Below are 23853 nucleotides of genomic sequence, written 5' to 3'. Positions count from 1 at the left end.
CAAATTACGACAAACTCAGTGGCTTAAAGCAACACACATGTATTATGTCACAGTGCAAAACATGAGAAGTCTCGCTGGGCAAAGTTCAAGGTGTTGGCAAGATAGTGCTTCTTCTGGAAGCTGGAAAACCCATCCATTGCCTCTCCTAGCTCCTCCAGTCCACCTACTGTCCTTGCCTTGTGGCCTCTTCTATTTTCCCAGGCAGCAACCACATCATTCCGAGCTTCGCTTTCATCACTGCATCTCCTTCTTGGACTCTGACCCTACCAGCTTCCTCTGTGAGGACCCTTGTGATTACACTGGGCTCGCCAGGGTAGCTTCCTCAAATTTCTTATCTCAGTCACATCTGCAAAGTCTCCTTTGCCACATGAAGTAAAATGCTCACAAAAGTTTCAGGGATCAGGCTGTAGACGTCTTTGAGGTATGTTATTCTACCTATCATAATAGTCAACCCTGACATTTATAGCCAAATAAGTTTTGCCTTTTTAAGGTAAATAAACAACTCTTTGTACAGTCAGGCAAGAAAGTCAAGCCACTTATGAGAAGAAAAATTTCTCTTACCTTAGTTTTCTTTAATGTGCATCTAATGCCCAAAGACAGTGGAGAAATTCCTACAACTCAAGAGAAGAAATGGGAATTTTGTATCTAGACAGCTGTCCCTAATGTATAAATGTTTAAATGTTTATTTTTGAGAGAAAGAGAGATAGTGAGCAGAGGAGGGGCAGAGAGAGGGGGACAGAGAATCCCAAGCAGGCTCTGCACTGACAGCAGTGAGCCTGATGCGGGGCTCGAACTCATGAACCATGAGACCATGACCTGAGCTGAAGTCGTACGCTCACACCTACTGAGCCACCCAGGCACCCCCAAAGATACAGTTTTATCAGTGCAAAAACTTTGTGAGCATTCTTCTCATGAGCCCATTTTGGGTAAACTACTCAAGAATGGAATTCCAGAAAGTAAGAGATGAATGAGGAAAGCACAGTACAAGCAAGCACCTGCAGTGGGTATTGAATATATTTATCTGTAAAATCCCAAACAAATGAAAGCTTGTAAAGAGAATGATGGCTTGACAGAAAAGAATGGAATCGGGGCGCCTGAGTGGCTCAGTCAGTTAAGCGTCCAACTTTGGCTCAGGTCATGATCTCATGCTTTGTGGATTCAAGCCCCGTGTCGGGCTCTGTGCTGACAGCTCGGAGCCTGGAGCCTGCTTCAGATCCTGTGTCTCCCTCTCTCTTTCCCTCCCCTGCTCGCGCTCTGTCTCTCTCTGTCTCTCAAAAATGAATAAACGTTTAAATAAATAAATAAATAAACAAACAAACAAACAAACAAATGTTCCGAATGATGGATTATGTCAGCAAGATGGCAGTGTAGGGAGCCTTACACATCATCCCTGCACAGAAACATTGATTTGACAATAATATTGGTGCTGAGATACCTTGAAAAGAAATCCAGAATCCAGCTAAGAAGTAGAAGCTAAGTAGTAGAGCACAAACTGAGCAGTCACATTTTTATAGGTAAGAGGAGCAGTTTCAATTTATTCACCTTAGTCCCTCCCCCAAACAGGCGTAGCTCAGCACCAAGAAGGCTGCCTCAGCCTGTGAGTCCTCCATGGGGGGGGGGGGGGGCGGTGAGATTGAAGGGTGCACCTGTGCCCTATGGCCTCTCAGAGTGCCTTCTAGGGAGCTGGTTTCCATCATCTCACCCTGTACTTAGTGTGGAATAACCAAAAGAGTTTGGTGCTTGATACAGTTAGAAACAAAGAAAAGGACAGGACAGTCTCTTATACCCAGCATTTTGTTTTGTTTTGTTTTGTATGACTGAGGAGAAGCAGAGAACAGATTCTTTTCCTCCAGGAGGGAAAGGAGGAAGCAAAGGGGACCTTGCTCCTGTCTGGCCTTAGAGTGGCTGATATCAAGCACTGCTGACCAATGGAAGTGTCTTCCAGGGAAAGTCAGTCCATGGGGAGTAGGAGAGGTAGTGCTTCTTCAAATGCAGAGGCAACAAAGCAACTCTACAAGGAACATGAAGAACCAAGAAAACCCAACATAAATAAAGGGATAAAACAAATCTTCATAAACCTGAAAGAAATGGCTATCGTGAATTATAAATCACTTTCAACTCCAGTATAAAAGTTAAAAGATGAAAGTATTAACAGAATTATAACTATAGTAATTTGTTAATAGATACACAACATAGAAAGATGTAAACAGGCATATATCAGTAACAAAGTGTGGGGGAGGGAGAAGTAAAAGTGTAGTTTTTATAGGAAATTGAAGTTAAGTCACCATCAGCTTAAAATAGACTACTGTAACTAAGCTGTTTTATGTAAGCCTCATGGTAAACACAAATAAAAAACTTGTAGTAGACACTCAAAATACAAAGAGAAAGGAATCAAAGCTACCAGTACACAAAATAAGCAGCAAAGTAAGCAAGACAGTAAGAAAGGGACAAAGGAACTACGAAACAGCCAGAAAACAATTAACAAAAGGAAAATAATAAGTCCTCACTATCAATAATTACTTTAAATGTAAATGGATTAAATTCCCCAATCAAAAGGCATTGAGTGGCTGAATGATTTGAAAGAAAAACAAAATCCAACCATATGCTGTCTACAAGAAAGTCACTCAGCTTTAAGGACACACATAGTGAAGGGCAGGATAACAATATTTCCTCCAATGGTAAACAAAAGAGACAAGAAGTGGCTACTCTTGTATTAGACAAAATAGACTTCAACAAGTCAAAACATGTCACAAGGGATGAACAAGGTCATTACATGATGACAAGTGGATTGATTCATCAAGAGGATAAAACAACAACTATGTATATACATACACACACACACACACACACACACACACACACACACACACACCACACACATACACTCAACATTGGAGCCCCTAAACGTATAAAACAAATGTTAACAGATTTGGAGAGACAAATACATAGCAATACAATAACAGTAGGAAAATTCAATACCCTACATTCAATAAAGGATAGGTCATCCAAAAGAAAATAATAAAGAAATAGTGTGCTTGAACAACACTACAGAGCAGTTGCACTTAACAGATATGCACAGAATGTTTCATTCTACAGTAGCAGAATATGTACTCTTCTTAGATGCACAAAGAAAATTCTTAAAGATAAATAAAATGTTAGGGCACAAAACAAATATGAATAGATTTAAGAAGACTGAAATCATACCTAGCATCTTTTCCAACCACAATGGTATGAAACTAGAAATCAGTAACAGGAGAAAAATTGGAAAATTCACAAATATGTGGAAATTAAACAATGCATTCCTGAACACCTAATGGGTCAAAGATAAATCAGAAGGTAGGGGCACCTGGGTGGCTCAGTCGGTTGAGTGTCCAACTTTGGCTCAGGTTATGATCTCATGGTTCATGGGTTCGAGCCCTGCGTCAGGCTCTGTACTGACAGCTCAGAGACTGGAGCCTGCTTCAGGTTCTGTGTCTCTCTCTCTCTCTCTGCCCCTCCCCTGTTCATGCTTTGTTTCTCTCTCAAAAATAAATAAATATTTAAAATATATATATATATTTAGAAGGTAAATTAAAAAAATATCCTGAGCGAAAGGGAAATGGAAACACAACATACAAAAACGTATGGGATGCAGGAAAGCAATGGTGCTTAAGTGCCCATGCCCACTAGCAAATACATGTTGTTCAAGGCTTGCTGGTCTCATAAGGCTGACCCATGGGTCCAAAGAGCGAAGCACCCACACAAGCACCCTTCAGTCCGTGGAGATCATGCATACTACTCTGTGCAAGTCATGTTCACGATCAAGTAGCAGCCTCATCTTTTAGAGTGATTCACGGCAATCCTGTTTGGGTCAAATGTGTGAAACAAGCCTTTTCTAAGTCATATGTTAAAGATTTTATCGTTGGTCCTAAGGTCTTCTTCGGACCTTAGTTTAATCCTTAGTAAACAGTCTGCTGCCTATTAAAGGTTGCAACCATATGACTTTGGAAAATGCAGAGCAATAAATAATAGAATTTCAAATAGTTCAGTATCTGCGTTACATTCAGGATAATTAAAGTCACAAAGAAAAACACAGATGGAAGATAGCACTCTTGGCAATCATTACAAAGGCCAATCCAAATTCATTCTCTGGGCTTCTTCTTGTTTCCCCATTCCTGACCCCCAGCTTAACCCTCTGACACTCATGAACTCCCTGTTCTGGTTCACCGCCCAGACATTCCCCAGCCCCTCGCCTGCTTTATTTCTCTCCATCGCACTTAGTTTTTTCATTCTACATTTTACTTGTTCATTTGCTTTTTCTTTTTTCCTGTTTTCCCGTCATCAAAAGGTAAATTCTGTGAAAGCGAGGAACATATGTATCTTATTCATCGCTAAGCCCCACTGCCCACACAGTAACTGGATGTTGCATGTCCTTAACCACTATACGCAAAATAGACAGCAATCATCTCACATTGGATTGTCATAAAAGTGTTATGTTTATTTGCACATACGATATATTTATTAATAAATTAATGAATATAAAATATTTATGACCTGTTCAGTTCTATCTTCATCCAGTTAAGATCTCTAAAACCTAACAAATAGGAGAATTAATACTTGTGAAGAAGATCTCAAGTCATTAGAGAAGCCAAAATGATTTCTAAAAAATAAAAAATTGAGTTTGGCTTAGTACTCATTTTGTTTGATCATAGGCTAATTATTTTAAATCTCTAAGTGTTAGTGTCTCTAAGATAAGTCGGCTTGTTGGATTATTACATTCGCCTAAATATTTATTACCCAATCATTTTGATAATGGTTAAATTTCTTACTTTACACCTGATTCTAAGAAGTTGAGGAAAACAGCTGATTCGTGATGAAGTTTGAACAGAATCTTAGAGGTGTGAGTAGAAAAGTTACAGGGGGGGCCATCTCATTACCTTTTCGTATAGTAGGTGTGTCGCTGTCTGCAATCAGTTGCAAGCAGTCTTGAATGACTGAAAAGCAAAAATATATCCTTTTAGTTACTTGAATAGGAACAGTAAGGGGAGGAAGAAAAGTGCCTGAGTCCACAAAGTTATTTTTCCAGAAACACCGAGCCAATTCTACCTCCTACGGATCCTGCACATTGTTCTACAATTACTTTGTGAAATTTGCCCACAGATATTTATTATAAATTTTACTTAAAATAGAATATGTCCTTGAAGTTCATGGTTTAGAAAAACCCTACACACTGTTGAAAAACGGTAAGTATATCATCTTTATTGTTCACCCTAACTTGCTTTCAAATATTATGCCTGGACAGAAAGCGAGTTTATTATGTGTTTTTCAAGTCTATCATAGACATGAACCAAACTACCAGAATATTCCAAAGTGATTTTTTTTTGTTTAAAAGAATCCCTAACGCTAATTAATAAGTCAGTGGTCGTGCTAATAATATTAACATCACTGAAAATAAAAACAATTGCTAACATTTATTGAGCGGATATAAATACAGGCAACCTCACAAAAATCCTAAAAATTACATCCTGGAAACTAAGTCCTGCAAAGTGTAAACAACTTGTTCGGGGCCTGCAGCGGGAAGTGACGGGGCCAGAATTGAAACCATGCCCATTTCACTCTGGAGCCAAAGTCAGGCTTTTGGTAAAGTGTTTTGGACCAAAAAAAAAAAAAAAAAAAAGAAAGAGGGAACATCGTTAAAAATAAAATGGGAGATTTCCCTGAAACTGCATAATCAGTAAAACTTCTGGGAAGCATCAGTTCGCATCGCATCACTTATCACATGTACAATATTCCAGAAAATATTCAAGGAAAGAGAGAACTATTCTGTTAAATAAAGACAAATGCCTCCAGGTGAACGCAAAATAAGGACATTTTCCATGGGAACAGAAAACAAAGCAGTACATATCTCTGAAAATCATAAAACAGAAATTTAAGCATGCCTATTTGAAATTAAGAAAATATTAGTTTAGAGTTTTTATTATCCAGTAAGTATTTTATTCCGAGTTGAAGTGGGATATTAAGAACATGCTTCTCTCTGTATACATTTTAAGAGCTTGACACAGTGAATTCTGCTTCAGTTGATTAACTGAAAACATTCTGATATTTACAACACGGAGTAACAGAGGTAATCGTGATAAGTTCTTCCCAAGCTGTGCAAAGACACAGGCCTGCAAAGAATACAGCGAGTATTCACATAAGAAAATCTGTTATCAAGTTTCCCTTGGTATTTCAAGGTGGAAATATCATGTGAACAACTGCAATTCTTGTATGACTCTGAAACTTTTCTACCACGTTTTCATGTAAACCTGATCATTTTGACAGAGGCAGAACATTCTGGACTATTCTGTGATTCTTTTATTGATCTGCAAAACAACGGGAGCCATGTCTATGCCATAGGGAAAATGTGACCCAGTGCTGTTACGCTGACAGACCTTCTGCCACGACAAATATGTCAAAGCATCAACAGTGGCAAGATGGTCATGAATAAGGACGGCTTGAGAGAAAGGATTTAACGAAACAGCCAAAGCAGTGAAAGTCTGAGGAGCGTGCACAGGATCTAGGGGAGCCCTGCTAAACCTATTTGAAACATGTTCCTATCTCTCTAACAAACACTTCTTAAGGGCTTACTGCTCAGTTCTGTGACAGATGCAAGGGTCAATCAGAGCATGTGAAGCTTTAATCTTTCTTCCACACAGAAGAAGAGGCAGATGTTGACACAAGTCAAAGTCAAATTTCCAAACGTTCCATCTTTCCTTTGCAGCACATGTACGTGTACATAGAGATTAAATGAGATAATGCATGTGGAGTATTGCGTACTACTCCCGATATGCAATAATTGCGAAATCAAGCTTGGTTATTACGGCAGTCGCCGTGTTAGCACTCTTGTGCTTGTTCTTTACTGAACCCAGTTAACTGGGCCCATGATGGAAGCCCACGAGGAGAGCACAAAGATCCGATTCACCCAATAAAGAGAAAACCAGGTTACTCCCTGTTTCAACTAACCCTTTTCTTGACCACTTACCCAAAACTCCACAGGAGTTTGGAGAAAGACTGATGCCTTGAGGCTACCAAACTGATAAGAAAACATCTAAAGTTTTAATCTCCGCAGCCCAACTCCAGTTGGCTACAACCTACATGTTAAGAAACAATGATCTATTCTATCATGTAGTAGCAGGAATCTAACTTTTAGAAGAAAATACACTATGGAGGGAAAAGTGTGTTTCAAGAAATACTCTTCAGAAAGGAAAATGGAATATTAAAAGAAAAGTTCAACAACAGTATTTGAATTATACTCACTGAAGCCAGTGCCATTCATTAATTTTCCTTACTCCAGAGAAAGTCACCGGGCTTCTGAAGGAGTTTTGTTGGAAATCAGCAGAGGACTTCCCATTCTGACCTCCAGAGATGCTGCTTGGGTCCTATCAACCTTATCAGTGTTATTTACCTCTTCACTTTCAGCTCTTCCTTTTTAGAAAATTCCATATCCATTGTCATCTTCTCTCTCGTACAACAGTCCTTTAGGACTTTCCCATTCAACACAGATGTGACCTTAAACTATAGATTGTCACTCACAAAAAGTGGGTCAAAAAAGCAACACTTTTTCATCTCTCCCAGTAGCAAAGATATCCAACCACAAGAGTTCTGAGAATGCACAGTCTTGTAAGAAACACAAGATTGGTAGCAAGTATGATGTTCATCGATTGTGTTTAGTTTTTAAAAGTCTTCATACATCTTTCCCTCTACTACAACAGAAGGAAATTTGAAGAGTCTGAGAACAATTTATCTTTTTAACGAATCAAGGCTATAGCATACATTAAAACTTTCCTGTGTGTGATGGGGTCACGCATATTTCTAAATGTATATATTATATATTATAATGATGTGTGAAAAAAAGGAAAATTGATCTTGTTAAGTACAAATTTACAGCATAATATTTATCCATAATATTAAACTTTGTGTAAAATATTTCTAAAACAAATATATGATATTGACGGCCAAAACAGTTCACAAAAGAGAATTCCTAAAATAAGAGTTTTCAGAACAAAAATAATTTGCTATTGCTCAATATCTGTTACAATAAAATCCAACCAACCTCACAACTAGACTAGCGTTGAAATATTTTCCCTACGGAAAACATCTTGAGTTTGAAAGCCATCTGTTTGCGTATAACCTTTATGTTACATTTGAAACACCATTTAAATAGAAAAAGGGATTGGAAAGTTTACGGGATTGCTGGTATCTGCTGTATTGTTTTCTGTATTGGACCCGAACCTTTTCAAACTGGGATCGGGTTTATTCTCTTTATTTCAACAAAAGTTCGATCTAATATCAACCAGCATAAATACTGCAATTATGCAGATCATACATAACTCCAGTGGAAAACACAGTGCGCTTCCCATTACATTCGCCCCATCCATATGATCCACACCTACTCCTCCTTTGTAGTCCTTTTTACTCTTCTCATTCAACCTTCTTCCAAGCTCTTCAGTCTGGATGAGATGTCCTTCCTGCATTTTCCTGTGTCCCTTCCTCCTTCTGTCTTCTTACTTAGTGCACCACAGGTTTTAAAGAATGAGGACCCTGAAGGCGAGGTCTCTCTTTTATTTCTGTATACCTTACCATTCAGTGTATGAGGTCACGAGAAATACAGTTTGATTTTTCCTGAGCTAGTTTTGAATAAATAATCAGTGGCTGGAAAAGTTTAACCAGGATAAATTCCATAAAGACCCCAATACTGACCTAATGATGAACACAGATTTATGAGGAAATTCAAGAAAGCAGGATTTGGGGAAAAACATTTCTACTGGAATGGGAATACAAGAATTTAGGGGTGAAAAACTAGATTATAAATTTTTATTTGACTGGCGATAAACAGTTTGCCAATACAAGTTAACAGAGTTTTAAAAGTATGTCTAGAGAGCTAAATTGAGAAGTATGTATTTGACTTACCAGGAAAAAAAAAATAGGAATTCCTAATCTTCACAGGGGCCTGCCTGATATATGTTGTGCTTGAGAAACGTCATACATGTGTCCTTGTGGAGACTAAGTTGCCACACGGAGAAGAGTGAAAACAAAGGTTCAGCTGTTGACTGGCATAAATATAATATAAGGGTGATTTGATCCCCAAAGCAATTATATAAATACAGCATCCAAGATAAATTGTGAAAAAAAATTAAAAGTTTGTGACTGAGTGTGTGTTTGAAGGAAAATTAAAAACTAATAATAAAAACAAGTTTTCAATTCTGGGTAATTCAGAAAGGTGGTAGCACTACAATGGCCCTGAGGAAGTAAAAAGGGGTGCTGGTTCTTTGGGGGTTTTGGAAAGAAGTTGACAGAGCAAAACAGAAATCACGACAGTTGATAGCAGTAAAGAGAGATATTATCTGAATGGAAGACTGTGTGTGTGTGCGTGTGTGTGTGTGTGTGTGTGTGCGTGTGTGTGTGTGTGTGTACAGAGTCCTAAGCATTAATTGGACATTGTCACACTGCCAGGTACCACTCCTGATTTCAGTATTTTCTATGCCTAAAGCACTGTAAGGATATATAAAATGGCAGTCCTTTGCCTTGGCTCATAAACACTAAGAGTAAAACACAAAACAAAACAAAACCCCAGGAAACAAAATGCCATCTTCCTAAGTTATTTCATTTCACAATTGATGAAACATTTTAATTTAAAATGACTAATTTTATAGTTGAGTCATCATCTCCACAGGATATGGCTCCCCCCCCCTTTTACCATGAATTCCTTGCATCGCTTTAGAACACTTCTCATTATTAATGGTGTATACTCAGAAGGCACTGGGTATAGGTAACTTACCAGTGATGAAAATTAGCTGCATGACACGATATGCACACATACTTGAAGCCAAGGAAGGTAAACACAAAAATACACCTAATGCTTGGAGAAAGCTATCAGTGAATTGCACAGCCAGCCCTTACACCTTCCACTCCGCCTTGGACATCTCTGCCTGGCTGCCACAGTGACGATTCAAACTCAGCATGACCCAAATTTATTTCTTTGTCTTCCTCACACCCACACGCCTCTTATTCTTCTGTTTTCTCTTAGTGGATATAAGTATCCTCTGAGTTGCCCAAGCTAGGAACTTTGTAAACATGCCTGATTCCTTCCTCTGCAATCCTGAAATCCAACAAATAATCAAGTTCTAATGGTTTGAATTTTTCAACTTTTGCTCAGTGTGGATTCCGTCTGTCGTTTATCTCATCCAACAGTTTTACTGAGCACTAAATTTAGGTCATGTGTTGTGCTCGGGATAGCAAAAAAAGGAAAAGAAAAAGAAAAGACACTATCTCTACCCCCATGGAGCTTGCGATCTAGGGGGAGGAACAAGTATGAATGAGAATCAGAGATCTAGGGGGAGGAACAAGTATGAATGAGAATCAGAAAGATACATTGGAAGTTGCAGCTGTAAGAGCAATACAGTGGCCAGACTTTGACCCAATCAGGAAGGCTTCCCTGAACAGTGACACTTAAACTGAAATTAGAAGAAAGAAGAGGCGGCAGGGTGGGGGCGGGGGGAGAGGAGGGGTTTGGCGCACCTGGGTGGCTCAGTTGGTTAAGCATCTGACTCAACTCAGGTCAAGATCTCCCAGTTCATGGGTTTGAGCCCCGCAATGGGCTCTGTGCTGACGGCTCGGAGCTCGGAGCCTGCTTCGGATTCTGTGTCTCCCTCTCTCTCTGCTCCTCCCCTGCTCACCCTCTCTCTCTCTTTCTCTCTCTCTCTCAAAAATAACTAAACATTAAAAAAATATTTTTTAAAAGAAAAGAAGAAAGAAGGAAGTAGGAACATCCCACACAAAGTCAATAGTCATGAATATACACAAAGGCTAAAGTTGGAGAGATACAGCAATATGGCTGAAGGGGGTAGAGACAGACAGACAGACAGAGACCAAGAGAATAATCAAACCCGACAAGAGGAGCAAGCGTGGTGGGTCCGTTCAGATCTTTATTCTCACTGTTCTCCTGACGCTAACACTTGCTCACCAAGTTGTGCCTCTTAGCTTTTCTACTACTTCTACTCCATCGCTTGCGTTTCCTCAGATTTGCCTTCCTAAACCAGAATTTTATCTTGTCCTTCTAATGCTTATAACTCCTTCAAGGGGGTTCCCCTGCACACAAAACCCAAACCTCCCTTCACAACCCCACGACCTCTACCCTCCCACACCTAGAAGCACAGAAGTTCATCCTCCCGCTCCCAAGACTGCGTATGTGCTATTCTGCCTGGCTAAATACTCCTCACCTTAGTATCTGGTGAAACCCATCCATCCCTCAGGGCTCAGGCCAAATATCAACTCTTTCCCTGATCCTTCCAGCTAACTATTTGATCCCACTACACTTTGCACATACATCTATTGAAATAACATTTCACTATATATCCTAATTGTTTCTATTACTGTCTCTTTCCCTAGGCTGAGTCACTTGACATTAAGAACTATCAGTTACAAATTTGCACAGCATCTGGTTTATATCAGACTAAAAACAAAAAATCTGTGGCACAATTCAGAAAAAAAAAGATATAACAATATGCAATTTTTCCAAATGATTCTTAAGAACCTCATCCTTAAAGGGCACTTGGTGGCTCAGTTGGTTGAATGTCCAGCTCTTGAGCGTGGCTCAGGCCATGATCTTGTGGTTCGTGAGATCAAGCCCTGCATTGGGCTCTGCACTGAGAGTGCACAGCTTGCTTGGGATTCCCTCTCTCTCTCCCTTCTTTCTGCTCCTCCCCTGCTTGTATTCTCTCTCTCTCTCTCCCAAAACAAATAAACTTTAAAAATACCCTCCTCCTTATATCCAACTTCATAATACATGTTAAGTCAAATTAAATTACTGCTTTAGAGAAAATAGATTCTATTAAAAAAACCCATCATTTCCATGATATCTGGACCCTCTAATAATCAATCTTTGGGCTCAGGGTTATTTGAAAAACATTTTCCATAACAGATAATCTTCAATAATAAGGATTTTGAATTTTCATCTGTAGAATGGTAGCACACTATGATACATTTTTTCAAGCAAATGGTTGTGTATTTCTCTAAAATTTCTTACTCTTTATTTCCCAGAAGATGTTCTAGAGCAGCAGAAACAAGAGAAAAAAGGTGAGCTGTTAAGTGTGACTTCACAGTCCATGTCAGAAGCTCAAAGAGCAGTTATCTACAGTTGTTTCCCCTCTCTATCTCAAATGGCCTGGCTTTAGGAAGAGGGGGAGAACTCCAAAACGAATAATCCAATGAAAAAAAGAGCAAAAGACATGAACAGACACTTTTCCAAAGAAGACATTCAGATGGCCAACAGACACATGAAAAGATACTCAACATCACTCATCATCAGGGAGATGCAAATCAAAACCACAATGAGATACCACCTCACTCCTGTCAGAATGACTGAAATTAACAACTCAGGAAACAACAGTTGTTGGCAAGGATACAGAGAAAGGGGAACACTTTTGCATTGTTGGTGGGAATGCAAACTGGGGCAGCCACTCTGAAAAACAGTATGGAGGTTCCTCAAAAAATTAAAAATAGAACTACCATACGGCTCAGCATTTGCACTACTAGGTATTTATCCAGAGGATACAAAAATGCTGATTCAAAGGGGTACATGCACCCCAATGTTTATAGCAATATAAATATAACAATAGTCAAGTTACAGAAAGAGCCCAAATATCCATTGACTGATGAATGGATAAAGAAGATGTGGTATAGGGATGCCTGAGTGGCTCAGTTAGTTAAGTGTCCAACTTTGGCTCAGGTCATGATCTCGCGGTTCATGAGTTCAAACTCTGCATCATGCTCTGTGCAGACAGTGTGAGACCTGCTTAGGATTCTCCCTCTCCTCTCTCTCTGTCCCTACCCTGCTTGTGCTCTCTCTCTCTCTTAAAATAAATAAAGTTTTTAAAAAAATAAGAAGGGTACTTGGGTGGCTCAGTTGGTTAAGTGTCTGACTCTGGCTCAGGTTATGATCTTGTGGTTCGTGAGTTCGAACCCTGCATCAGGCTCTGTGCTGACCGCTCAGAGCCTAGAACCTGCTTTGGATTCCGTGTCTCCATCTTTCTCTGCCCCTCCCCCAATCACACTCTGTCTCTCTCTCCCTCCCTCTCTCTCTCTGAAAAATAAATAAACATTAAAAATTTTAAAAAAGGATGTGGTGTATATATATATATATATATATATATATATATATATATATATAATGGAATAATACTCAGCAATCAAAAAGAATGAAATCTTGCCATTTGCAACAATGTCAATGGAGCTAGAATGTATTATGCTAAGTGAAATATGTCAGTCACAGAAAGATACATATCATGATATCACTCATTTGTGGAATTTTAGAAACACAACAGATGAATATAGGGGAAGAGAAAGAAAACTAAGATAAAAACAGAGAGGGAGGAAAACCATAAGAGACTCTTAAATACAGAGAACAGAGGGTTCCTGGAGGGGTGGTGGGTGGGGGATGGGCTAGATGGGTGATGGGCGTTAAGGAGGGCACTCGTTGGGATGAGCACTGGGTGTCATATGGAAGTGATGAATCACTAAATTTTACTCTTGAAACCAACACTACAATGTACATTAACTAACTTGGGTTTAAATAAAAAAATTTTTAAAAGCTTGAAAAAGAAAAAAGAAAGAGGAGGAGAAAGCCTGAACTTGTAAAAACATCGCAGTCAATAAACACTTGCAAATATCCAAGCAAAGGAATGATACCGAGGTGTTAGTGTGTATTTTGATGGTTCCACCTACTACAGTAAGACCTCTTCTTGTGTCTTTTCTACTTCCTGTTCCATTACTGTTCCCATGCCCTGGAATACTGTCTCTTCTTCCCTGAGTTGAGCCAGTCTTCAAAACTCAGCTCAGCTCTTATCCATCATGGTCTTAATAATCTTTCAATCTGTGATCTGAACTAACATCCTATAATACCATAGATCGTTGTCCTCTTGTTGGTACTAATGTTAATAATGGTCTAGATCTCTTCGAGACCCAACAGTTTTTGTCAGATCTGGTGTATTACACAAACATTAAGTGCATATAGCTCGCACAGTGGAAAACAACTCAGAATTTATAGTTAGCATATAACGAATGTAAACCTTTGTTCTCAAACCAATTTAGCTGTTTAATCATGAAATTAATACTTAATATGAAATTAAAATATTTTATCTCTAGAATAACAATAGTTTTCTCATAGTGGTGTTGCGAGAACCAAGTGAAGTCATAGTTTACACATGCTTTTCGTAAAGGCTAAAGAGCTTGTTTATTATTTTTAAATTTACATTAATTTTGTTTAATTTCTCCAACTCAATATTTAGCTTGTGGAGAGAAGGGACTGATTATGTCTTGGCTTCAAGTCTCTCGTCTAAAATGAGAACAATAATGCCAACCTAACAGGGGTTACTGAGAAGGTAAATGATGTCATAGAGCCCAACCCAGAGCTTGTGCGTGGAAAACACCCAGTAACTGAGTCTTTTTCTCCACTTTCCTATATATTCTTGAGTCTCCACCCCAGACCTTGGCCCAGTGGATGCTTCTGTATATTTGAGAAAAATCTGTTTCTTCTCTAGCTCTTAAAAAACGAGAATACCTTTTATTTATTTTTATTTTGTATTATTTAAATTTTAGTTAGTTAACATACAGTGCAATATTGGTTTCAGAAGTAGGAGTAGTGACTCATCACTTACATACAACACCCAGTACTCATCCCAACAAGTTCCCTCCTTTAATGCCCATCAACCATCTAGCCCGTCCCCCCGCCCCATCAAAATCTGTTCGTAACAAAGATACAGCTGTCCAATACAGTTCTTTTAAATAGGACTTGACTTATAAAAATAATAAACATTGAAACCAATATCCATTCCTACAGGATTACTGAGAACAACACATTCCTCAACATTATGGATTTATTTTTTAAAAACCTACCCATTTCCACAAAAGTTTTTTAAGGTGATAGAATAAAGAATGATTGAATCTTCAGGAAGAAACAGAAAGACCTTTCCTGACCTCTCCTTACACATCTTCTCCCCTCCTCATCCTTCACACTGCCGAATCTGTTAATTCTGCCCCTTAAATCATTCACTTCTTCATGATATTTGCCATTTTCTAGTACTGTAACGTACTCATTAACCATGTTTATTGACTACTTTCTGTGTCTTTCCACCTCACTGCAATGCAATCTCCAGGGGGCAGGAAACTTATCTGTTGTGTTTTCTAATCAACACTCAACACCTAGAACAGAGTTTGAAAGCTAGCAGGCCCGCGGCATACATGGAAGAGACACAACATCACTTTTGGCTGCTTTGATTGACTCATTTCCTGGTTCTTCTGCTTCCCAAAACTTTAAACTTGACAAGAACAGGGTTCAGATATTTGGTTGTGAGGTCACTATTTTATTTTATTACTGCTTTTGGAATTGAACGGGAGCCAGCTCTTGCAACACTGAAAAAGAAGTCATTATTGAATCAGGGGGGGAAAAATAGCACTTGGGGAAGATTCTGGTCAAAGATCACCATGACAACAGCCAGCTGTTTCTGTTCTAGGAAGGAACACACCCTTACTGGGTAAGAGCCTCCAGTTAGCCTAATTCTGGTACAAATTGGATGGCTGAGTTCTACACCATATATGCTTTCGACACTCACTTTCCAGTCTTGTAAGATAAAGCCCTGCCGGAAATCTCAGTGAAACAAAGCCTGGATGTTACAGATCTTTCCGACCTCCCATCTTTCCTTACAAAGGAGAGGGACTATGGGTTTCATGAAAGAACACTCCGAAATGGAGTTCAGCTTTTAGTTAAGTACCAACGTTGGTTTCGCAGTTATGACAAAGGATGGTAACGTAAGACAACAGGAGACACTGGATGAGGGGTATATGGCAACTCTCTGCCGTGTTCTTGCAACTTTTCTGTAATTCTAAAATAATTCCCAACTAAAAAAGTTTATAAAAGGAGAGAAAAAGAACGTAAAGCGGATTGACCAAAATCTTACAGTAAATATTTATTTAGCAGAGGAAAGAAAGATGGGTAATTTTTTCCCACTCTTGTTTTTATATTCTGTTCCATGTTGTCAACACTATTTTACTATTATAAATGAGACATGTATAATAAACATTATCAATAAAAATAATTTTTGTACTTCTATCATCTAAAACACATGAGCTTCTTTTTTTAAGTTATTTATTTATTTATTCTAAGAGAGAGAAAGTGCAAGTAGGGGAGGGGCAGAGAGACAGGGAGAGAGAGAATCCCAAGCAGGCTCCACGCTATCAGCACACAAACCATGAGATCATGACCTGAGCCAAAACCAAGAGTGGGAGGCTTAACCAACTGAGCCACCCAGGTGCCCTAAAACACATGTATTTCTATTAACTTTTAAAATCCCTACTGAATAACAAGGGGGGAAATATAAAGGTCACCCGATTTGATTAATAAACTGTTTAGTAATAAACTTAAATAAATATAAACTGTTTATTAATAAACTGTTTTAGCTCAGCGGGTATCCATTTGAAAGAATTCATCGTCCTGATGGACTCTTAGGATGGTTATCTCTAGGTTCTTAGAGCAAACATGAGAGCTGACAGCATTGATCATTATGACTCCATTTGTGAAGAAACTTTAACATGTAATATTTCAAAGCCATAGCGCTTTCATTATTATTTTTAATTAGGAATATCTCCAAATACACTTACGGGCTTAAAAGTGAGCTTTTTGGCTAATAGGAGCCATCTGGCAATTCTTTGATCCTGGATTTCCCCACATTTCTGTTTGTTCTACTACAATCAGAAATTATCTTATGAAACACAGAAAACTTAATAAGACCTCCATTTGAAACACAACACCATAAAGAAAAACAAAACAAGAGCCAAATAACCAGCCTGCACAATTAAATAAAAGCATTTACCCCGGGGAGGAGTGGATGGAGCACCGAGTGGGCACGCAGGCTGACGGTGATGTCCGCCCCTTCAACTACTGCCATTCAGTCTGTGAACACCCACCAAGCTGTATCCTTAAGACATGTGCCCTTCTCCGTATGTAAACAATACTTCAGTTAAAACCAAAACATTAAAACCAGAAATCCACGAAATTAGAGTTAGACTGCTGACTATGAGAGTGTCTCTATGACTTTTAGTGAGCCCAAACTGTGCCTCTACCCGGTGAACCAAGGCGGGGGCAAGGGGCTCTCAAACTCTCCCTGAGACTCTCGCCTTGTGATCAAATTCATTCTTTGGCGAATTCGTTGTTTTAAATGTCAAGTTAAAAAATTGCATAAGATGGCCTCTGATCAAAACCTGAGAAGTGAAGAAATATGGGAAAACCCCCCCTCCCAATGATTGCCAAATCACAGCATCTTACTTCATAGTGAGCCCAAGATCCATCAACAAATATTCATAGAACACCCACTGTGTGCAAATATCACGATGAATGTGTAGAGGAAATATGGCCCATACCACAGAAACCTCTACTCTTTAGTTGTACAGACAGGACACGTACAAATGACAAGGCAAAAACCCCACAGGTAGCATGTGACACTTACCAAATACTGATGTGATTCTAGGCATGCTGTGTGCTGAAGGGAGGCTTTCTAGCCCAACATGCCGGAGCTTACTCACAAACCGAATATACATGCAGGAAAATTGAAGTGCCTGAGTGAAACTTAGGTTGGACTTATAGAAAAATAAAAATGGGTGACATTCTGGAGTGTCATTTAGCAATACTTAGCTCTGAACCTTTTTGACATAGTCATAAAATGATGGCAACTGACGTTGAGTAGCAGAGGTAGAAAGCAGAGTATTCTAAAAAAAATCTAAAATAAAATTATATTTCTGTTAGGTATACATCCAATATGTGTGTGGATGTGGCTTAAAAATAACCATGTGATTGAATGCTGCATTCGTTTTTGAGAATTCTGTACATTTTAATTTTTAATATTATTATTATTATTATTTCAATATATGAAGTTTATTGTCAAATTGGTTTCCATACAACACCCAGTGCTCATCCCAAAAGGTGCCCTCAATACCCATCACCCCCCCTTCCCCTCCCTCCCACCCCCCATCAACCCTCAGTTTGTTCTCAGTTTTTAAGAGTCTCTTATGCTTTGGCTCTCTCTCCCACTCTAACCTCTTTTTTTTTTTTCCTTCCCCTCCCCCATGGGTTTCTGTTAAGTTTCTCAGGATCCACATAAGAGTGAAAATATATGGTATCTGTCTTTCTCTGTATGGCTTATTTCACTTAGCATCACACTCTCCAGTTCCATCCATGTTGCTACAAAGGGCCATATTTCATTCTTTCTCATTGCCACGTAGTACTCCATTGTGTATATAAACCACAATGTCTTTATCCATTCATCAGTTGATGGACATTTAGGCTCTTTCCATAATTTGGCTATTGTTGAGAGTGCTGCTATAAACATTGGGATACAAGTGCCCCTATGCATCAGTATTTATTACTTTTTTAATGTTTTTTTTATTTTTGAGACAAAGAGAGACAGAGCATGACTGGGGGAGGGGCAGAGAGAGAGGGAAACACAGAATCCGAAGCAGGCTCCAGGCCCTCAGCTGTCAGCACAGAGCCCGACGTGGGGCTCGAACTCACAGACCGTGAGATCATGACCTGAACCAAAGTCAGACGCCTAACCAACTGAGCCACCCAGGCGCCCCGTGAGAATTCTGTACATGTTTAAAGAGTTTAACGAGCCATTTGAAAATCCCAGGACTCCAAAATTGCAAGAAAACCTTTTTTAACTAACTATGAAAGAATCGTAAAACCTACATAGGGAAAATTATATCCAATTGGGAAATTTAAATTTTGATATTTAGTAAGGAGATATCACGCATTTAAGCATTCTTGGATATATAAATAAAACACCGTAAGAATGCATTTTCTTCCGCAGAATTACAATTTTTATAAAATTCCAACCAAAAATGTCAATCGATCTATAAAGTATTTGGAAAATTAATACATAAGAACATAAATGGACACTTTGAAAGTAAAAGGGAGAACCTAAGGTTTTTTGAGCCTTACTTAAATCAGAATAGAGTAGAATAAACAGAAACAAAGAAAGCTGTATAGATTCAAATTGTTCAGCATTTTCTCAACTCCAAAAAAAAAAAAAAAAAAAAAAAAGGATGCTACCAAACAGAAAAATAAAATCATGGGCTTTCAGAAACCCTCTTGGTTATACACATATTTTTGTAGTGCTAAATAAAATATGTTTTCCCTGCATGAGAGAAAAACTGAGAACAAACTGAGGGTTGACAGGAGGGGGGGCGGGGGAGGAGGGGAAAGTGGGTGATGGGCATCTAGGAGGGCACCTGTTGGGATGAGCACTGGGTGTTGTATGGAAACCAATTTGACAATAAATTTCATATTAAAAAACAAACAAACATATTATGAAATTTTACTGAATATGATAAATATACTATGGGGAAAAATAAATAGAAAATATATGAAATAAGAGAGAAAAAAAAGAGAATGGCGTCTAAAACGACATTCAAGCCAGTTTCACTGATGAGGAAGGAGAGCAGATATGAGCAGTCACTAAGGTTCTCGTCTTCAAACCTTTCATCTCAGATCTATGACTGTTATGAGTATATATACAAGGAGAGAAAGAGAAAGAGAGAGATGTACTATATACTGTATATATACACATATAGGATATATCCATATGCATACATACTGTATATATGTATACTATATATATATATATGTATATACTATATGAAAGGTTTATAAAAATCTTAGGCAAACCATGATCATGACAATAGCAATTACATCTGGGTTTTAGATACTAAGTAAATTTTGATTCACTTGATAGAATTCTCTCTTACTTTCCAAACTTTCTAAAAATTACAAATTATTTACAGAAAAATTTTAATCAGTGTATCATTTGTAGATGCCACCAAATCACAAATTTGTAAAAATGTGCACATGGGAGGAAATTTTAAAATATAATAGAGGGTATTTTGAGGAAGTGGGACTCCGGAAGTTAATTAATTTCTTACTCAACGTCCTTTCTTCTTAAATCTGCTGTAATGAGCCCGTATCCTCTCTGCAATGGTAAAGTTAAGGTTTATTTGTAAGATGACTGTGCAGAGGCTGGGGAGTAGTAGCACAGAGGCTGAAGAAGATTGAGGCATTCTGACCCTACTAGATATTAAAGCTCATTATGTTACAAAATACTTAAAATATTTTATTTAATACAGATAAACAGGATAATAAATCAATGAAAAAACAGTCTCAAAATAGATTCATGAGAGAATATTAACACAGTAAGCTTTCCAATGCAAACAAGTTGAAAATAAGCATCCCATGAAATTAGCTATATTTAATAGCAGTTTGGTAAGAAAACATAAAAGAAGAAGGGAAGATAAAGCTGGTGTGATGTGATCCACCAAATAAACGCCACAAGGATTAAGGAGTTAAATACCAAACTAAAACACTAAGTTATGAAAAAGTCAAAGTAGCAGATTATAGAATAGGCTGTGTAGGAGGTTACAAATACATATATTTTCAGCTTTGATATAGCAGAGAAAATCAAAAAGAAAAGTTTATCACATTAAATACACAGATGTAAAATCTCTGCAGAAATTTTAAAAAGCAAAATATGAAAATAGTTACACCCAAATTTTGTTAAACAGTATGTCTAACATAGAGCTTATTCAAAATCACAAAAAAATTAGGATAAATGAGGGAAGCCATAAATAAAAATTAGCAGGTGATAAAATTAGAAGTTACCCAAATATGCAGAAACAAATTCATCTTTCTCTTCGAGCAAGCAACAGATTACATTTGAGATACTCTTTGACAACTACTAAACTAGCCAGAATAAATTTTAATAAAATGCTGTAAGAATGTGGAGACCTTGTGCACTGCATTTCTGACTGTACACATTTATAACTCACTTTGAAAGCAACATGGCAGTAATAAATGTTCATCCTCTTTAGTTCTGATATTTCATCTATGGAATTTGTATGGAACACATAAAATTCCTCGGAAATAAGAGATCTGCGCACCAACTTTGGAAATGATCATGTGACATAACTGCACGATAACGAACTAACGTGGATGTGTGAGAATTACTTAGAAAGAAGGAAAATGCTTATTGTATAACGATAAGTGAACGCAAAAATATGCCGTAGTATATATATGGTGTGTTTTTTCAATTGTGTACAAAGTACAGATGATAAAATGCAAAGTATGAAAACAATTCACCTGCTCAAGTATAGTAAAAATATGAGTGTTTCGTAGTCTATATTTGCTTAAAGTCAATTGTGTCTAATAGACACAAAGCGATACTAAAGGTAATTGACACAAAGCATTTATAAAAATCATGGTTTTGCAAAACAGGAAAGACTTTTTTCCATGAATAAGGCAGTCAGTGAAAAATACGTTTACAGTCAGAGCATCGTGTGTGTGTGTGTGTGTGTGTGTGTGTGTGTGTGTGTGTGTAAAACAAAGTCTGTTTTAAAGCTAGAGCAATAAACACAATGAATCGCGGCTGCACACCTGCTCCCGGCGTGATCCCAGGGCGCGCAGCGCACCCTCAGGGAAGGTGTATCTTTACCTGACCCTCCGGGACTCAGGTGGACACAGCGCGCGGCGCTCTTCTCCTCGAGTGACGGACAGGGCTTCTGACGCAGGTGTGTCCCATCCGAGGAAGACCCTGTGCCCCCTCCCCTCCTCTGTGGTTAAGGCAGGGCCCAGCCCTCCAAGTCCGCTCGTCGGGGACAGACACCTGCCGGCGCGCCGGCTGTGCCACAAAAGCCACACGTGCTGTAGAGGCCACGTGCACAGCCTCCGGGCACCGCTCAGCGCTCGTGGAGGGGAGGGGGTCCCCAACCCGGAGGCCAGGGTCCACAACCGCACACCCGCGGACGCCGGCATCCCGTCTGCTAAGTGCTTCCGCGCCCCAAACGTACCTGTGTCTTCGGGACCCAGAGCGGCGCGCTTCCTTCTGCCGCTCTGGCTGGAGTTGCTCTCTCCCGCCGGGGCTGGTGCAAAGATCCCCTGGGGAGACAGAAACCCCAAGTTACAGCCCCGGCGTCGCAGGGGCGCGGGGGTGGCGGGGGGCGGGGGACGGTTTGCGGCGGCTGCACTCACTTTCAGCGCGCTGGGGACCGCGGGGGCCAGGCGCGCGCCGGACGCCCCGGGGGTTGCGGCCCCCGCCCTGGGGGGGCCCGGCTCAGCCCGAAGCTCGCGGGGCTCCCGGGGCCCCCGCAGCTCCGCCCGCAGGCTCCCCAGCTCGGCTTGCAGGACGGCCACCCTGCACAGGGACACCACCGACAGGCAGCAGGACGTGAGAGCCAGCAGCAGGGTCACGGCCAGCAGCGCTGCGTCTTTGGGGCGCGAGCCGGGAGGCTCCTTCACTTTCATTTCTTCTCCCCTCTCCGGGCGAGGACGAAGGCGTGACCGCTCGCCTTCCGCGCAGCCCTCCATGGCACTCGGGGGACTTGGAAGGTCCGGGCCTTTCGAGAAAGTGGCCGCAGGGAAGGGATCATTTCCTGTGAGCGGTGCTTGCTGAGGTCCCACACCGACTACATGGCCTGGCTGTGCCGTGGCCCCCGGGAGAGCTCCCCGGGGTCTCCCCGCGTCTGCCCAGCTGCATCCCGGCCCCCAGTGGGTGATAGGTCTTCCTGGCACCGGCCCTTCCATCCGATTGCCCAATCATTTCCTCATTTCACTTTCAGTATCTGTAAGAATTCTAATGGCATCTCCACACACACACACACACACACACACACACACACACACACACACGGGCCCCTGGCATCTCCCAGCCAGGCGGGACTCAGGGTTTGGACCGGCCCACCCGGGACGTGTGGAGCCCTGCGGTACTACAGGAGCTCCCTGCGGTGTGGCCCGAGCTGGGCCACTGGGGGCCACTCTGCGAGGGCAGGGGAGAAAGAACGAGGTTCCTGCTGGTGTAATACAAAGAATTAATGAGCAGGTCAGATAAGCCAAGTGCTTAGTACTGAAGTGCACTCCGCTGCAGAGTGATTCATGAACGGTCTCTAAGTGGGAAAGAAAACCAGATGTCCTCAGAGGCCGCAGGGACGTCCACTGGGGAATATTCTCTTTATTATCGTTGGAGCATTGCCATAAGAAGAATGGGGCTACACATTGGAGACGTCTTTACATTGGATGCGAGGGGGTCTTTACATGCAGGGGATGCTGCAACCAACCCCAGGAGCGCTCCGCGCAGCTCCGGGCCGGCTCAGCCCCACGCTGGCCGGGAGAAGTGGTTTCGACTCCAGCTCCAACGCTTCGGTCCAGACCCACCATGAACTGCCCTTTCCCTAAAGCAGCTTCTCTACTGGGCCCTATTAGGTTGACTGCCAGAATCGAATGCCTATGTGAACAGCCCGGCTCGGCTCACTTCACTTTCAAATTTCTATTGATGGACCCAGAGTTACTGCAGAGACACTGGTCCTGCCTGGTCTCCATGGCCAGCTCCTGGACATTTCCCGGTTTCTGGCTCTTTGCCTCTGGCACCGGCAGGTTGTGTAAGGAGCTCACACTTGGACAAATGTTACTGACCACTTGCCAAATTCTGGCTACATGACTCCCCCGTGTGCTAGGGCTACTGAGCAGTAGCTTCGTCCCACCTCACTGTCCCATGCCAGTTTCAGAAAGAAAGTGACTGAGATAGTGTAAGTGAGGACAAGGGTTCCCAGCCAGGGTGTGAGTCCTGGCTCCACCCCGTCACTCTCCTGGGGCCTCTGGGACTCAGTTCCCTCATGGGTGAAATGGGATGGTGACTGTCCCCGGGAATTCTAACCAGGCGTATACGAATATGGAACAAACTATATTCGCGATGCTCCCACTTTTCATCCATTTTCCTTCATTACATGAAATACTTTTCTTTATTA

The 23853-nt window shown here is 40.5% G+C and overlaps 1 protein-coding gene across 1 annotated transcript in view; it reads right to left on the bottom strand.

Moving 5' to 3' along the window:
- TNFSF13B (TNF superfamily member 13b) overlaps window positions 1-23153 on the bottom strand; it is a 32651-nt gene extending 9498 nt beyond the window's left edge. Inside the window, exons 1-3 of the mRNA XM_027065210.2 lie at window positions 22085-23153; window positions 21904-21991; window positions 4917-4973 (exon numbers count right to left, since the gene is read on the bottom strand). Of these exons, the coding sequence (XP_026921011.1) occupies window positions 4917-4973; window positions 21904-21991; window positions 22085-22636 (697 nt within the window). The 5' untranslated portion in view covers window positions 22637-23153. The remainder of the gene's footprint in view (window positions 1-4916; window positions 4974-21903; window positions 21992-22084) is intronic.
- Between the last annotated feature and the right edge of the window lie 700 nt (window positions 23154-23853).

The sequence above is a fragment of the Acinonyx jubatus genome, chromosome A1 (assembly GCF_027475565.1).
Source record: "Acinonyx jubatus isolate Ajub_Pintada_27869175 chromosome A1, VMU_Ajub_asm_v1.0, whole genome shotgun sequence".
NCBI classification, from domain to species: domain Eukaryota; kingdom Metazoa; phylum Chordata; class Mammalia; order Carnivora; family Felidae; genus Acinonyx; species Acinonyx jubatus.
This window is presented reverse-complemented; position numbering and strand designations above follow the sequence as displayed.